General features: G+C 37.9%; 2 protein-coding genes across 2 annotated transcripts in view; both read right to left on the bottom strand.

Moving 5' to 3' along the window:
• LOC6569575 overlaps positions 1-13,305 on the bottom strand; it is a 44,168-nt gene extending 30,863 nt beyond the window's left edge. Inside the window, exons 1-2 of the mRNA XM_001995966.3 lie at positions 13,103-13,305; positions 11,300-11,940 (exon numbers count right to left, since the gene is read on the bottom strand). Coding sequence (XP_001996002.1) covers positions 11,300-11,582 — 283 coding nt within the window. The 5' untranslated portion in view covers positions 11,583-11,940; positions 13,103-13,305. The remainder of the gene's footprint in view (positions 1-11,299; positions 11,941-13,102) is intronic.
• A 326-nt stretch (positions 13,306-13,631) lies between these two features.
• LOC6569576 (formin-E) lies at positions 13,632-16,836 on the bottom strand. The gene is made up of 6 exons (XM_032741682.2): positions 16,589-16,836; positions 15,858-16,523; positions 15,517-15,795; positions 14,781-15,449; positions 14,645-14,719; positions 13,632-14,581 (listed from the first exon to the last, which is right to left on the bottom strand). Exons 1-6 carry the CDS (start codon positions 16,602-16,604, stop codon positions 13,842-13,844), a joined length of 2,445 nt encoding a protein of 814 aa, XP_032597573.1. The 5' UTR covers positions 16,605-16,836; the 3' UTR covers positions 13,632-13,841.
• Between the last annotated feature and the right edge of the window lie 103 nt (positions 16,837-16,939).

Raw genomic sequence — 16,939 nt, 5'->3', positions numbered from 1 at the left:
AAACAGCTGGAATCAAACACTTAAATGTGTAAAATAATAACTAGAAAGTTGTGCACTTATTTTAAGCGCGAAAATGCTTATGATCGGTGTCTCTAAATAAAACGTAATCAACTTGAACCAATCTAAAAGTAAGAACTAGAAAGCTGTGCACTTATTTTAAGAGCAAAAATTATGGAAAGTGGCATATTTTATTACTTTGTGGAAAAGTGGTTGTCAATATTTATACATTTGAAGATCAAAAACGTTTTAAACGTGTGGTTGTGAAAATGAAAACAAAGAAATGAATTCGATACATTTTGTACAGCATATTTCTATGCGTGTTAATCGTTATGATGCAACAACTCTGCAGTTTGTTGTTTTAATTCCAAAGAGGTTTTAAAGGCATATTCATTTGTGAAAAACCAGAATTCTTTGACATTTCAATAAATCTCGTCAGATTTCAATTACTACAGGCATTTTTCCAACAATTTTCTGGCTATAAAAAACCATTTTATAGCTGCACTTGATGCCTTGATGACTTGACAACTTGATGACTCTGTCCGCAACTAAAAAACGATTCGGCTAACTAATTTTAATGCCGCTGTCGCCACTGGGAGCCCCATGAACCACCAAACAGATCCACATGTAAATGTTAATCCCGCCAAAGCAGTCACAAAATGTCGCGACAATGTTGAAAACTTTAATTTAAGGCGCCAGCATAAGTCGAAAAGATACAAAACAAAATATATGACTCACAGAAATCATATTGAGAAATATCTTAAGCGACTGCCATTTAATTGAAAAAGAAATTTTTTTTGTAAAAGCCTGGTCAACTTTTATAGCCAAATATTTTGGGAATTTATAATGGGGCGCACTAAAGAGAAGAAAAAAAAGCTAATCAAAATATTGCGACAGGCGCAATGAAAAGCTTCGAATCTTTTGCCTTGTAAGCGGCTTACTCAGTTCACACATGTTTACAATATTTCTATATAAATATAAATATAGATAAATATAAAACGATTGCCAAAGTTTCTGTTGTAATTCCGGTAGCTGGCCAACAAGCTAGCCAAAAGACTAATGCGTCGCCGACGGCTCTTCTTGCCAACAGCGATGCCTAATGATGATAAGCAGCAGACGCATTATGTGGCATGCATAAGTGCGAATGACACGACTAAAGAATTCCCTGTAAATTAGATAAGCCAATGCAGTTTATGCATTTGCTGTTAAACAAGTTTAGCAAGCTGAAAAAAATAAAAATATTTCATATAATTATATGCTGATTTATTTTGATTTTATTCCAAGTTGTTATCTATTAAAAAGAGAGGGAGAGAGACAATATTGAAATAAGGGTTTGGAAAATCTGTGAATTTGTGAACGTATCGCTGAGAAATCTCTAAACGTGTTTAACAGTGGTCAGTAGTATAAACTCTACAGGATTAGAGATCCATCTATCTCTCTTTCTACATATTTCTAACTCCATATGTCTGTCCTCATCGCTTTCCATCTTTTAATTATTATCTTTTTAAAGATAAATAAATATTGTAGTGGCAGCTGCACATACCCATTCCATCATTCACTTGCTGGGCATCGTTTGGAGTGTGTGCCGTGATGAGCAAACAGAGAAGACGCCTGTCTGGGAACACCTCCTGGGAGGCTGTGGGGCCAGAACGAAACTGGCAATTTTCATTAAATTGCCATAAATTAACAGTGGCGAACTGAGTATCCAAGTATTAGACAACAAGGTGAGATGCCAACAACAACAACAATAGCAACAACAACAACAACAACAACAATATGGGAACGTTATGGACAAATGCAAATTTGTTGCAGTTGTTGTAAAGTAAACCTGCTGCTGCAACTGCTGCTGTTGGCAAAATTTGCGTAATTTGTAATGCTGCTTAGGTCAAAGCTGCAGCATTGACTGAATGATTGAATGAATGACGATTGGATGGAGCGCCGCAAGCCCAACTAACATTTAATGTTATGCACTTCTCTCTGAGTGTGTTAGTGTGTGTGTGCAAATGAGTGTGTGTGCGTGTGCTATAATTGACTGTTTATTGGCTATGATGTCGTCGCCATCGTCATCGTCATTGTCGGCTTTAGCTATTTGATCATTTAATGGGGTTGGAGGGGGGGGCCTTAAAGTCAGGTTAATATTTCGCACCGCTGCGCATTTTGTCATATAGCACCACGAGAGCAGAGTCGGCAAGTTGGTGCCCCAAAGGTGTTGCCGTGACAAATTGTGCAGCGCGGAAGCAATTTTCGTATATCAAAAGAAATAAGCATTTTGAAAACTCAACTGCTGCAAAACGGTTTCTTTTTGGCGGCGTGTAATTGCGGCTTTGACTTTGATTTCCGCATGGGCGCTAACTGATGGCGCCCAAAGTGCTGACATGCAAAATAACGGGGAGTGCCCCCAGGGGCGGACAACAACAGACAGCAGCAGGGGGGAGATTCGGAGTGGAAGGGGAGGGGCTGAAACTGCAAATCAAACGAAATAGGCAAATGCATATGAATTAAGTTTGTTTGGCATCAAGTGCGGAAATGGAGATCTCTGCAATTTAGAATTTTTCAAAAGCAATATATTTTTTGTAATGTTTTTAATTTGTAATAAAAGATTGATGGGCTTTCTTATATTACTGATTATTTATTTTCTTTGCGCAATGAAAGTGTTTTAATTTTAGAAGTTAATTCCAATTTTTTCGCCTCGCATACAAATAAATTATATTTAATAATAATCGGTGCATTCTCTCGAATGTATTGAACTTAATAAAAAGTACGCCATTGGTAAAAAACAATCGTAAAAATAATAATTTCTCCACAGAAGAGGTCAAAATAATAAGAACACTAGCATACCTTGTGTTTGTATTCAAATAGTAAAGAAATAAATGTTAAGATTGTTGAAATAAATTATAAATACAAATGAATAAGCGATTTCTCCTGTGTTTCTTAACCAAACTTTATTAACTTATCTTTAATTAGAACATCTTATCTTTAATAGAATTATCAGTAAGAAGTCTTGATTTGTGCGTTGATTCCAAATTTTTATTAGCTCTAATTTGGCTTCGTATTCACCTTTTCCTTAAATTAAGCAATTCTAATAACTTGAAAGCGTTTTAATTGTGTGTGCCTCTTGTCTATTAATTTAAAAATTATCGACTCATTCTCTTGAATATTTTGTTGTTAATAAAAGCAAAACAGATGCCAAAAAAGTAAAAATAAGAAGAAAAAAACTAAAAAGAAAGCCAAATTTCTAGGTCAGTGTATAAAACACACAAAAGATGATGCTGTTGATTTTGTTGATGTTGATGCTGTTGTTGTTGTGGTTGTTCTTTATTGGAAAAAAAAGAAAGAAAGAAAACAACAAGTTTATTTATGCAATGTGCCCCGAAAATGGCCCCAGAGCCGCATGTTGCGGTTTGCGCGCCTGAAGTTCAAATGTCAGCCAAACCCAAAAACACACACACACAAACACACACACACGTGTGAAAGAGAGGGGCAGGAGGGGGTGGCGAGTGCGAGTGAGACGGCAACATAGAACATAACTCAAATCATGAAATGAAACATCTGCGCGTGTGTTTATGGCTGCTGTTGCAGCAGCTCGACTCTGATTTCTATTTCAATTAGAGACTGCATGCTGCATGTGGAACGCCAGTCAGTGCGCCAGTTTGTCAGTTTGTCAGTTTGTCAGTTCGTCAATCCGTCAGTCCGTCAGTCAGCCGGGGCCAGAACTATATAATGAGCCAACAATAATGCTCTTATTTTTTTTTTCTTTTTTTCTATCTTGTAATTTATTATGCAGCCGCTGCCTGCACATGAGCTTTATCTACGATCGACATCTGCATCTGCATCTGCATCTGCATCTGCATCTGCATCTCGCATCTTGTTGCTTGTATCTTATATCTTTCGACGCCCGCATCGCATGTCAAGCGAACAAGTTTCAAAAATGCTGTTCTGCAAACTGCGCAGTATTTCTGAATTTATTACCCGTTTTTCAATTTAAGCTATGCGGTTAACAGCACAGCATAGTCAAATTAAATATTGGGAATCTTACAACATAAAAGCACACCATAGTCAAATTAAATATTGAGAATCTTTAACATGCTCATTTTCTCAAATAGAGTATTCTCAGCATTCGCCCACGCAGTCGTTAGTTGTTTGGAATTTTGTTGACATGGCTACAATAAAAATGTATATACTTTTTTATGTCTCCCCTTTCGGTGGTTATTATGGCTATAACACATTAATGAAGACGTTGCTTCGACGTTTAAATGCTATCTGCTTGATGCTTGAGGCTTTGACTTCTTGTGTGCTCTAAATTATGCGCAATTTTGTTTTGCGCAAATTGGAGCATCCGCTGATTTTCCGTTTTAACAAATTGTTAACCGTTTAGCTGCGATCATTATAGTCATGGCATTTCTCTATCGATCAAATGTGACTACTGAAACGTAGTCGATTCTGTCAGGGTATATAAACTGTGGCATAAACCAAACGATTCTTTCCTGTTTATTTTTTGTTGCTTACAATGCGTGGTTATATCTTTTATCTTTATCTGGATTTTGGTTGTTTGACATTCACTTTTTTTTTTTTTTTTTTTTTTGTATTTTTATTTGGCACTTTCTTTCTACTTAGCTGAAAGTTTGTTTGTCTTAACGGATTCGCTGTGTGGGTGACAAGAGGCAAAGTCTGACAAAGAGTAAGGGGGCATGGCATGCGAAGTAAAAAGATGAAAAATCAAAAAAAAAAAATAAAAATAACAGCCGTTAGTTTGCTATTCAAAAATGTAAATACATCAGGCAGACACCTGTTTACGGGGTTCACGTTAATCTCACTGTGCATGTGGATGGAGGGCCTCGGGGGCGCATTGCATTGCAACGTAGGTGGTTCGTAGCTGGTGTAGCCTCAAATTGTTGCACTTGCCATACAGACATTGTCTGCCATTGTCCGTGTGGCAGGTAGTTAGTTGGCTGCTTGTCGCTTGAGCTCAATCGAAGCTAAGCTAAAATAACAATGCTCAATGCTCAATGCGCCGTTGTTCGTTCGTTGTTCGCTTGATAAAAATCTACAAAATTTACCCATAGAAAGTTTAATTTGAATTCAATAAGACGCTGGATCCATTGCACAGTGGTCAACAAAATCTTAAGTTGAACCTAATATTTGAGTACGCAATTGATAAGAACGAACTGTAAGAAAATTAATGTCTCAACAGAACGGGTCAAGATAATAAGTACACTATACAAATGTACTTATATACTTATATATATATATCTCTTAAGGGGTCGCAGATACTCCCTTCTGCCACTTACATATTGCACAACATGATTACACACTTTTTAAACAGTTTCAATTCTAACAAAATTATCATGCGACATAATTCTAAGATGTAAACCATTATTCTAGAGGTCAAATTTGACACAAAGAGATAAGCAAAATTTTAAAAACCAGAAAGCGACTAGACTTTATCAATGTTAAGCAACTTTTGCAGCCTATGCCTGCTTTCGACAGCAAAACAGCTGAGAGGCATGCAGAAAACAACAAAGCGGCATAAATATATAAAGAAATAAATGCATGTATACAAATCGTTGCATGTATTTATATATACACACACACACACACATGTAAATGTATTTGTAGAATGCTTGTCTTGCACAATTTCCAGGCGATGTAAAATTTAAAACAAATAAATAGCCACAACAAACGGCTGCTAAAATAAACAAGGCAACAGCAAAGCAAAGCGAAGCCAAGCCAAGCAAATCTTCGGCACTGGAACTCAACTGGGCAGAAAATAAAAGAATACAACAACCAAAGTGTAAAGGAGTCATTATGGAAAATGGGCTAAGGCAACGGAAAACCGTTGTTCTTTATTTCTTCTTGTTATTTTTTGACTTTTTCGCTAAGGTGTAAACAGCCAAATGCTCGGCAAAATCATCAAGCAGCATGAGTTGGACCGAAAAACTACCTGTAGGATACGTAAATGCCTACACTCGCAGAAAAATATGATAAACACCATCGGGATTGATTTTGTGCTTACAAATTTAAGCACATATTATTAATAAATTTATTAAGCTTTTAATGTATAGAATTTGTGGTATTTAGTAACTTGAGGAGAATTTTAAATTTAATTTTCGAGTTAAAAAACCATTCTTTAGTCAAGGATTTGAATTTTCTTCGAGTGTATATGCTTAGATGCGTGCAGCAAGGTGCAGGCTGGATGGTGGCATGATGCAGGCTGGATGTGGCATGGATGCTGCTGCAAGTGGTCATGTGGCGTGCCGAATCGGCAGCCATGAAATGTGGAAAAACGCCATGAAATGGGCTTTCATCAAATTAGCGTGCTAGCGTTAACGATGAACGCATCTGTTTCTGTGTGTGTCAAGGTGTGCGTGTGTGTGTGTTAAGGTGTGTGTGTGTTAAGGTGTGTGTGTGTGTGTGAGTCTAAGTGTGAGTGAGTGTTAGCTGCATATACAAGATTGCACTGTGGGATATTTCGCACTTTGCACTGGCAGCTCAATGCTGTTCTCAATTTGCTACCTGAACCGTCTGGCACGTCTAACTGAGCGACCAACTGACTGACAAACAGACGAACTGACGCAATAACGAACTGACAAACTAACAGACGTGCCAACTTGATTTATTTAACCAGCTTATTGCATCTGTGCGTTGTGGTTCATTATGCCCATTACAAATTGGAAAGAGGGTATAATGAAGTTGTGCAAAAGTATGTAAGAGGTAGAAGAAAGCATCTGCGACTTGATAGATATATATTTCTGATCAGCATCAACAGCCGAGTCGATTAATCGATGTTCTTCTGTCTGTCTATCTATAAAAACTAGAGACTCAGCTTTCCTATATAAATATAAACTTCCAAGTAATATCAAATTGACCCTGACATATTATTGATCAACTGTAAAAATATCATTAAGATCGCATAAGAAAAGCAGATTCTATCAGATTACCAAAATGTATTTTCATAATGAATAAACTACTTTCAGCAAGCCGATTATTTACCTAACAGAGTATCTATTAGTCGAGCTGTCCTGTCCAGAGTATCCAATCATAAAAATCATAAAGTGGAAAGTTATTCAATCGTATAAATTAAAGCTTAACCAAAACACAAAACTGACGGCTTGAAAATTCTTTTTAGCCATGTGGACAACTTTAGTAAGCTGGCCAAACATGCGTTGCAAGCACTATGAAATGTGCCAAGCAACTATTAACCAATCCAATGTCTGGTTACAGGCTATCTTCTAGTCGGGCACTCTTTTGCTAACTGGTTTTTATCTGCATTTGCATTTGCATGCCCGATGCAAGTGCTGCAAAGCCTTGACTCTTATCTAACTTAAACAGCGCTCTTCTCTGACTTTGGCACTTGATCCACACACACACACAATAGGCACACACACAATACACACGCACAGCAGAGCAATCACACACTGGGAGACAACGAATGCCGTATAAATGTATAAACTGAGCGTCATAAATACTCCCGTCGTTTAGTTTTTACGATTGTCGGCTGTCTTTGTTAGCTATAGACACACACACACACACACACACATACACATACACAACACACACATACACAGAGTCCGACACATCCTGAGCTACAAGTTCCAAGTATCTTTCAACGTATCTAAATGCACATACACAGAGAAAAAATAATAAACAGTCGCAGTTTAGTTTAAGTTCTTACTTCAAATTTTAAGTAAGTCGAGCATAAAATTCTAATAATTCTTTTAAAAACAATCCAAGCATACCGAAACGCATTGATTCGAGTACGTTTTTCGCTCTGTGTACAAGTAAAATGCCGCTGAAGAGTTGAAGTGCCAACCAAAGACCAGAGACCAGAGACCCAGAGCTATTCGCTGAGAGCTGTGCCGACAACAGCCTCCTGCTAAGATCTGCGAGGCGAGACTCCTGCGTACTGTACCCCGACAACAACAACAACAACAACAACTGCAACAACAGCAACAACAGGAACAACAACAGCCACCAATGAATGCCAAATACCAAAAACAGGTCCCCGCCAGGGCCAAAGTTTGCGTGCCTTGCAGACATTTTTATGGTTTCTGCTCCCCACCCAAAAAAAATAATACATATATACATATATATATATATATATATATATATATATATATATACACAAAAGAAGTACCAAAGAGAGCATTTATGAGCTCAGGTAGACGTCCTAAAATTTGAGTCTGCATTTTGGCCAGAACTTCAGCTAACTTTAATATATACATATGCACACACACACACATACATATATTGCAGTCGAAAGCGGTTTAAAAATGCTCTTAGAACCATTTCAATAATTTGCTCTTTTTTATGGCCAAATAACATTTAATGGCTAATTGTAAATTTGTTTGCAACAGAAACATTTAAGTATTTAAGTATTTTAAACTAATACGATTTTAAACTAACTTGATTGTTTTTGTTTTTTTTTTTGGTAACAAGAATGTATTTTTTGGATTTTGATTAGCATTTCTCGGTAGAAATTTTACTTGGAGAAAGATTAGGTCGAGCTGTAGCCGGAATATATAACTTATAGAAACTAATCTGCGCACCGTTTAAACAGACATGTAAATGTGCATAGTTAGACGACTTTTAAGTTAAAAAACATGCCCGATTATATAGCGTTAGTTTACTTAGAAAACGGAACTAAGACTTTCAAACAGGATCTCCATAGTAACAATGATATCTAAGACTATAGAAATTTGGTAATATCTATACGAAAGTGTTGCTTACTCATCAGGCAATCAGGTAATCAGCTTTTTGTGCCACTTTTCCGAAAGCCCCAAATTTACGTCTGTAAGTCTCCCCAAAGAAACAAAGACAAAGAGCTGCAGAGTCATATTTTTCTGAGAGATACCTATATAATGAGAGGGTCTGAGATAGAGAGATATAGAGAAAGAGAGAGAGAGAGAGGCGGGGGCGATTGAGAGTGAGAGCGAGCGATGACGAAATTACTTTCATTTTCACGCTCATAAACGTGGCTTACAAAATGGTTGTCATAAAAAGAGAGGCAAGTTAAGCCGCTTAAATGACATTTAAATAAATAAAGAACTGGCCACAAGACAAATGAGGAAAGGTAAAAGCTTAAAAAAAAAAACAAAAAGAGTACAAAAAGACGGGCCCTTTCACTCGGTCCGCGAAGGCAGACACAGGAAGTTTGCACTTTAGTTTCAGACTCCCAAAAACGAGAGAGAGACAGCAAGAGAGATAGAGAGAGGCAGACAGAATCAGAGAATCAGAGAGCACACGTCTGGCAGTGATTAGACTATAATCTCGTTATAATGAGGCAAACAGAATATATATATCCAGCGGATGTGCCGAGCGTGCTCCGAGTGGATAGTGGAAAGCGTTAAGCTGCGGTTGACATCCTGAATGCCCCAGCTGGGCAGCAATTGCTCAAGTGGAGGTGCACAGATTGAGTTACCCTAAGAGACACACACGATACACAGAAAGAAATATGGCGTGAGTATACAAAATGAACTTTAAATTAATCACAACAACAAAAAACATATACAAACCACAAAAATGTATTGAGCAACAACCAGAAAGTGGTACGAAATATTTATTTATTTTCGAGTTCAAACCCCAATAAAATAAAACAAACTTTAAATAAATATATATTTAGATTCCAAATACTCAACTTGGACCAAGCAGAAGAAGCTTTTATAGAAGCATTAAAGTCAAATAACTAAAATGAAGTAAGAAATATTTATTGCAAGTTCGAATTCATGTTAAACCACTAAAATATTTAATGTAAAATCGTATTTTAAATTAAGATCTAAAATATGAGTACTAAATACACAGCTGGTAGTCTTTAGTCAATCAAGATGTGCTTTTTGTCGCAGTGCAGACCATATTATGCATGGGAAGGAGGAAGACTGGAAACAAAAGACACAAGACACAAAAACCAAAAAGAAGAGCAGACAACAAATGCACTTGTTGGAAGCAGTTTTTGAAATATGATGCCAAGCAGCCGCCACGCCAAGGCGCAGGTCATAAACAACCCAAAAGACAAGCGGACACGAGACGGCCAAAGTGTTGCAAGATAAGGTTAGATAAGCGCCGCCCCAGCATATATATATACAGTACCTGAGACGGACGGATTTTTGAATGGCACCAAGATGGAAACGGAGATGGAGATGGAATTGGAGTTTGAGTTTAAATTGAAGTTCAGGCTGCATTCGAATTCGAGTGCGGCAATTCTCAAAAGCAAACGACGACTTTGAATAACCCGAAAACGAGCTGAAACTGATAAGCGGCACTCATCGAATGGAAGGGGTTTCAAAAACCGTCAAGGTGTAATAGATACACATGTGTGTGCCAGTGTCTGTCTGTGTGTGGTATGAGTGTGAGTGTGTACTTCCATATTTACATATGCTCAAGATAGAAATGCACAAATGCATTAAGAAATAGTTGACAATAAAAAGAAAGACAAAAAAAAACAGCAGTCAGAGACAGATAAAGAAAAGTGCATCCGATTGTGGAAAATTACAAGAAGGGGAATGTAAGAATGGGAAATGGGGAAGAATCCATCTGCAGACACACTCTGAATATATACATTTTTATTTAGTTAGTTGCAATAAAAACTATACTCGATTTTATTATTACTAAGAATATTACAATGAAAATTAACATTCTCAATATCAGAATTTCGAATCTTGATAAGTGCATCAAAAAATTCCTACAAGCCATTAATACTCTGGGGAAATCCGTTATATTTCTGATGAAACAGCGGTTAAAATAATAGTTTTGCTGCTCTATAAAACAAATAATTGGTCATTTCCTATAACCCCTTCTTTGATTCGATTAAGTTGATTGAGTAAAATAATAAATCAGTATACATTCCATATTAATATTTAAGTCGATTTATTTGATTTCTTGATTATATCATAATATAGCAATAAAAGCAAAATCAGGGCGAATTAAAAGTCATACATTTATGACGATATCAAAGGGGCGTGGCAAACATTGTGCTGCTCATTAGTGAGGTCTTATTAAAAAACTTCAATCTGCCAAAAAGTTCTCCTTTGCAGCAAAACAAATGCTGTCTTTTTCAACAACAATAATTAATAAAACAAATACTTTTACTTTTGGTCAAAGTTGTCTGATATTTTTGAAAAACTCATCTTTAGTTAAACCTCATATTATCTCTCATTAAAATAAATAGATTGCTCTGTGATTGATTTTCTATTTTAAACGATAAGGTCGAAGTCAAAAAATATACAACAAATTTTACTTGCAGAGGAAGGCTTTAACAGTGTATTTAATAATAGAATAACTTTCAATTTCGAGGCGTATTGAAACTCACCTGAATTTAGCTGAACACCCGGCAGAATAACCGACGATTCCGCTTTAAATCCAAGCATATCATCCGCATCGGAATTTGCTGCTGCTGCAACTCCAATGCTGCCTGTGGATAGCTTCTCGGCGCCCATGTCGAGAGTCGTGGCTGCATCGAGTTCCATGTCGATGAGAGTGTTGCCCTTGAAGAGACCCGCACTGCGGTATTCCTTGGCAAAGGGCGTGGCACCCAAAGCCGCCCCCAAGAGCATTGAAAGGATTCCGATTTGTCGGCAGATGTTGCACAACATTTTTTCACATTCGATGGCTTTGCTCGTCTCAAATACAACACAAACAATTTCTGTTTGAATTATTTAAAAGAGTGCCTCAATTAATATGGCACAACGACGACGGCGACGACGACGACGACGACAGCAAAACTAACAAATTGCAACCTTTTTCACAGCAAATTAGTTCAAGTCTTGACCGCGAGTCGAGACTGAGCAACAATTGCCGTAAAAATTCAATTACGTGTCGGCTTTTTGCCGCTGCCTTTGCCAGTTATAAAAAAATTATGTCACCAATTAGCGAAACTTTTAAATTGTTGGTTTTTACTTGTTAATTTTTTTTTAATTTATCGCGGTTTTTGGTTTTGTTTTTTTTTTAACACTGCAAAGATAAGAAAGGGAAAGCATCAATCACCTTATCGAAAAATCAATTTTGTGGGAAAATCAAGAAATGCCTTTAAATGTTTATCCACAGCCTATTTTATACTTAAATATATTATTTTGAACACATTTACATTGCTTATGATCCAGACTCCTTTTCCATACTTAAATATAGTACATAAGTATATAAACATTTACATTAATTTCTTTATTTTCTTGCTTGCACTGCTAAATTTATAAAGTTAAACCACAAAAACTTTTTAAGCGGAAATGACTAAGCAAAATTTCAAGTTTCGAAGATTGGAAATCAAATGGGTTAACGGAAATTCTTGCACATATTTGCAACAGCTGCTGTCGCAAATGTCACAGAGATTAAAACCGAAAATCAATCAAACATTCATATGTGAAGCGACATACAAATGTATGTGTGGCCCTGTGGCTGTGTGTTAATTTCCAGTACAATTTTCCATAAGCTGTTGGGCATGCGCGGCGGAAATACGTACAAATTTCCACAGTGAAAATGCGCGTAATAAAAATAATAAATGAATAACAACGGTAAACAAATTGCCCGGCAAAACTACCTGCACCCACAAAAACGCCCGCAAAACGCCCAAAAAGGGCGAAAGCAAAATCACGCACACACTCACACACACATATGAATAAATTAAAGCGCATTCAAACTGTCAATGGTGCGTGCACACACACACATGCACACATGCATATACACATACATGCGAGCATATGTAATGCGCCGTTAGCGCCGCTCATAAATGTCAATGTAAAATGTTGCTGCTGTTGTTGTTGTTGCTACTGCTGCCGGCACACATGTTGCGATCGCACTGTCTCTCTCTTTCTCTCTCTGTCTCACTTGCTATGCAGTCTGTCACTTTTTTGTGTTGGGAATAGATGCGACTGGAAGCGATCAATATGCTTATGCATGTGCATATGTGCGTGTGTGTGTTAATTCCCAAACACAAAACTCGTTTTGTCAAAATATTTTGCATTGAACAACAAAAAAAAGCCAAAGCAAACAAATAAGCAACGGTCTTAATATCCGGGCAGCAAGTAGAACAACAATAAAAGCAAACGCGCAAAATTGATGCCAGTTTTTGTTGTTGTTTATTTGCAGCACATAACACATAATTAATTTTTGCAATTCATACCTTTTATGGAACAATTAAGACACTTGAATTTTTAATATTGATATCCATATTTCATATTAGATAAACACACACAAAACACAGGAAACAATTTGTTGTAAATTCTCGACAATTTTGCGTGTATTTGACGGTAACGGTAAAATCGAGAAAAAACGTAGCGAAATTCCGCTTAACCAACCGCACACTTCGACAACGATCTTCACAATAACAATCCACAAATGTTGCACAACAATGTGCCCAGTCGCATATAGTGCGTAGCCTGGCAACATGTTTAAATTACCACTCGATAAGTGTCGTTGAGTTGCTTATACTTCTTATCGATAAGTTGTCTGCTGGCATGGTGAATTTGTTTTAAACATGAGGTGAGTTAAGTCTACGTTACTTTTTGAACTAGCTTGAAACTAAATTTTTCAGTTAGGCGAGTTCTTGAAAATTTCAAAGTTTTTGGGTATATTATTTATTTAGTTTATCAAGTTTAAAACGATACAAATATATAGAAAATTAAGACTAAATATTAAACAGAAATCTCAACTATTTTGCACTTACAGATAAGACTTTTAAGCAGTTATCATTTAAGCTGAGAAAACATCGATTTTATGAAGCTTACAGTTTAAATCGAATATACATTTTGAAAGAACGAACCTAAAATAGAAATGGCAATGAAAACTGGTACAAATTAAAACATATTCTCATTCATTAAATAAAATACTACAAATCCCAATTGTAAAAATTAAAACAAAAATTAACCGTCCATTTGACGGCGATGTTGCATTTGAAGCTCAAAGCGTCGATTGGAGCGCACGCCGCGAATCAGTTCGCTGCGCTTCTCCTTTGTGGCACCACGCCCACCCTTGAACATCTCCATGTGCCGCCGGCGACGTGCCTCAGTTTTATTACAATCTTGCAACGGCTCCGCGGCAGGTTTACTCGAAGTGGAAGCTGAGTTCAAAATCTTTGGAGCAGTTGTGGAAAAATTAAATACTGCTCGCGTTGCAGTTGTTGCTTTTTTTTCTGTTGCTGTTGCAATTTTTGTTGGTCTTTTTGTGGAAGTGTTTGTTTTAGTTTTTGTTGGAACAATTTTGCGTGGCGTTGGCAACCGTTTCTGTCGCTCCATTTCACCTGGCGTCATCGGCGACAAATAAATGCTCGGTAAATCAATCTTCTTTAGAGCTCGCGGCCGAGAACGTTCCTCATTTTTGTTGGATAACTTTTTAATTGTTGACGATATTGTTTGTTGTTGTTGTTGCTGTTGCAGTTGTTGTTGCTGTTGCAGTTTTTGTTGTTGTTGCTGTTTGAGTGCTGAGCTTGTTAGCATTTTGGCACGCAAAGCTTTGCGCTCGATGTGATCGACCAGATTCTCCATTTGGCCAAAATGCTTTTGATGTATGGCCGCAAAATCGGGTAGCTTTGTGCGTGTCTTCGACTTGCCACATGGTGTGGCAACTTTGACAACAGCAGCAGCAGCAACTGGAGCATATTGTTCTGCAACAATGAACAACATATTAAAGATCAGGCCGGAAACTAGTTATATTAATGGCAACTTACTCGGCCTGGGTATGCGGCTGATGTTAGGTCGCTTCTCATCCAAGGATTTCGAACGTTTGCGACGCTGGGTGACATCTGAATGATAGGAATACATATATAAAAATATATATAGAATTATCAGTATGGATATACGCACTGCTTGTGACCACAGGTGGCTCCCAGCGTTTGTCGATGTCTTCCACGCGAGTCACCTCGATGGGACTGAAGAAGGAGACACTTTTTGCCTTGTCATCGTTTGTCAGCCCCGACGCAGATTTGGAACGCTTGCGTGGACGACACTGCTCACTTAGCGATGTCAATAGACGTGCGTTCTCCATAGCGCTCCCAGCATCGATTGTAGGCAGTTCATTGAATTTAAAACTCGGATTGATTTTACGCTTGAAGGGTGTAGGGAAGCGATATCCTTCGGGTTTGCCTTCACTTTTGTTGTCATCAGCATTGCAGAGCCATGCAATGTGGTCAACACTCGCCATTGGATCCGCATCGAAAGTGCTGTTTAAAATGTTCTCATCGTCAGAGGGCATTACAAGTGGCAGCATTTCGAGATCATGATCATGATCCGCATTATCGTCATCTTTGAGCTGCTCGTCAGGCGGCAGCGGGCACAGGCCAAGTTCATCCATATCATCAGTGTTCAGTTTGGCTGTCTCCAAGATCAGATTTGGTCTTGTGGCCAGATTTGATTTAACCGAATCTTCGTTGGATTTAATGTGCCCTGCGACGTCTTCAACTCGTTCTATCTCCACATTTGATTGAGCTGCCTCCGAGATGGCTTTAGTATCTTCCAGCTCAGTTTCGAGCGCAGCTGTCGTAATTATAAGAAAAAGTTCTTAATAATATATTCATTTAATATATTTAAGTGTGAATCTTACCTCCCAGTTTTGATTCAGCCTCCCCCGGAATGGGATTTGTGGATGCTTCAACAGGATCCAGCTTCACATTTGCCTCCACGATCGAAAAAAAAACATCTTCAACTATTTCCAGCTCCAGATCTGTATTAGTTTCTTCTACGACTGGATTTTTTACTTCCACAGCTTCTAGATCCAGATTTAATTTAGCGACCTTTACGACAAGAGTTTTGGTCTCGAAAGCTTTCAGCTCCACACTTGATTTAGCTGTCTCCAAGACAGGATTATTGTTCTCTGACTCAGCTGTTATAGTTGTTATTATATATAAAATATATTAATCTAATATATTTCAGTGTTAAACTTACCTGCTGCCTCCAGGATGGGATTTGTGGCATCTAGCTTTACTTTTGCATCCTCTTGAGCAACTTCCAGCTGCGTACTTAAATTTAAGTTCGAATTATCGTTTTCATAATTTCCCTTATGACTGGGTTCAGCTGCCACCTCCAGCGGGTCCTCTTCTGCTACTCCTACTGCCTCCAATTGGAGTTCCTCCAACTGCTGTTCCTTTTCTACTCCATCTCCGTCTTCCAACTCCTGCTTGTCTTCTGCTCCTGGTGATTCTTCTTCTATTTCGTTTTGGAATTTAGCTCGCTTGCTGGATTTGCGACTGCGACTGCGATGTCGCTTCACGGAATGACGGCCCACCTCGGCAGCCGTCCACTTGACCACCTCCTCTACCACCACAGCCTGCGCCTTAGAATTCCTGTCCTTTTTCTCCTTGCGTGCGGAGCTCAGCGTATTCCTTTCGATGATGTCCTCATAGTCCAGGGGAGGACGCACGCTCTTCCGGGCACTGCGACGCGGCGTCTCACTTTGACTGCGATTGGTTGTTGTTTTTGGCGTTGCTGGTGCCCCAGCAGTAACCTCATCGAGTATAAATTCACTTTTATCCACCATTTTCTGCTTTTGTCGCACAGAGTTGCGCGTTTTTTTAGCCGCAGGCGTCTTTTTTGCCTCTCCAATCTCCATTTCTGTTTGTAAGTTACATAAATATCAGTTGGCTTTTCTAATTAGTAATTTTTAATTATGCACTTGCCTGTATTTGATGCCATACTCAACTCAAATTCTTTTGCACAAATTATTTTTCTGGCGTCCTTTCTGTGTGGTTTTCTTCGTTGCGTTCAAAATACTAATGTAATCGCAATGTTAGTTAACATGCGTCATTCGCGCGTAAAAATTGATGGTATCGATGCTTGCAACGCTGATCTTGAGTGCCGGGTATCGATAAAAATGCAATCAATTGCTATCTTTTGAATATGAGTGAAGCCGTTTTTGTTTCATTTTTCAGTCAGAAATTTGCGAAAAATTTTAATGAATATGTACAATTTCATTTAAAATTTCACAGAAATAAAGAAAAATAAAAATGGATGTCATAAAAAAGTGCTGT

Source organism: Drosophila grimshawi, unplaced genomic scaffold (assembly GCF_018153295.1).
Source record: "Drosophila grimshawi isolate 15287-2541.00 unplaced genomic scaffold, ASM1815329v1 contig_311, whole genome shotgun sequence".
In the NCBI taxonomy this organism is placed as follows: domain Eukaryota; kingdom Metazoa; phylum Arthropoda; class Insecta; order Diptera; family Drosophilidae; genus Drosophila; species Drosophila grimshawi.
Note: the sequence above shows the minus strand (reverse complement) of the source record. Positions and strands in the feature narration are given on the sequence as shown.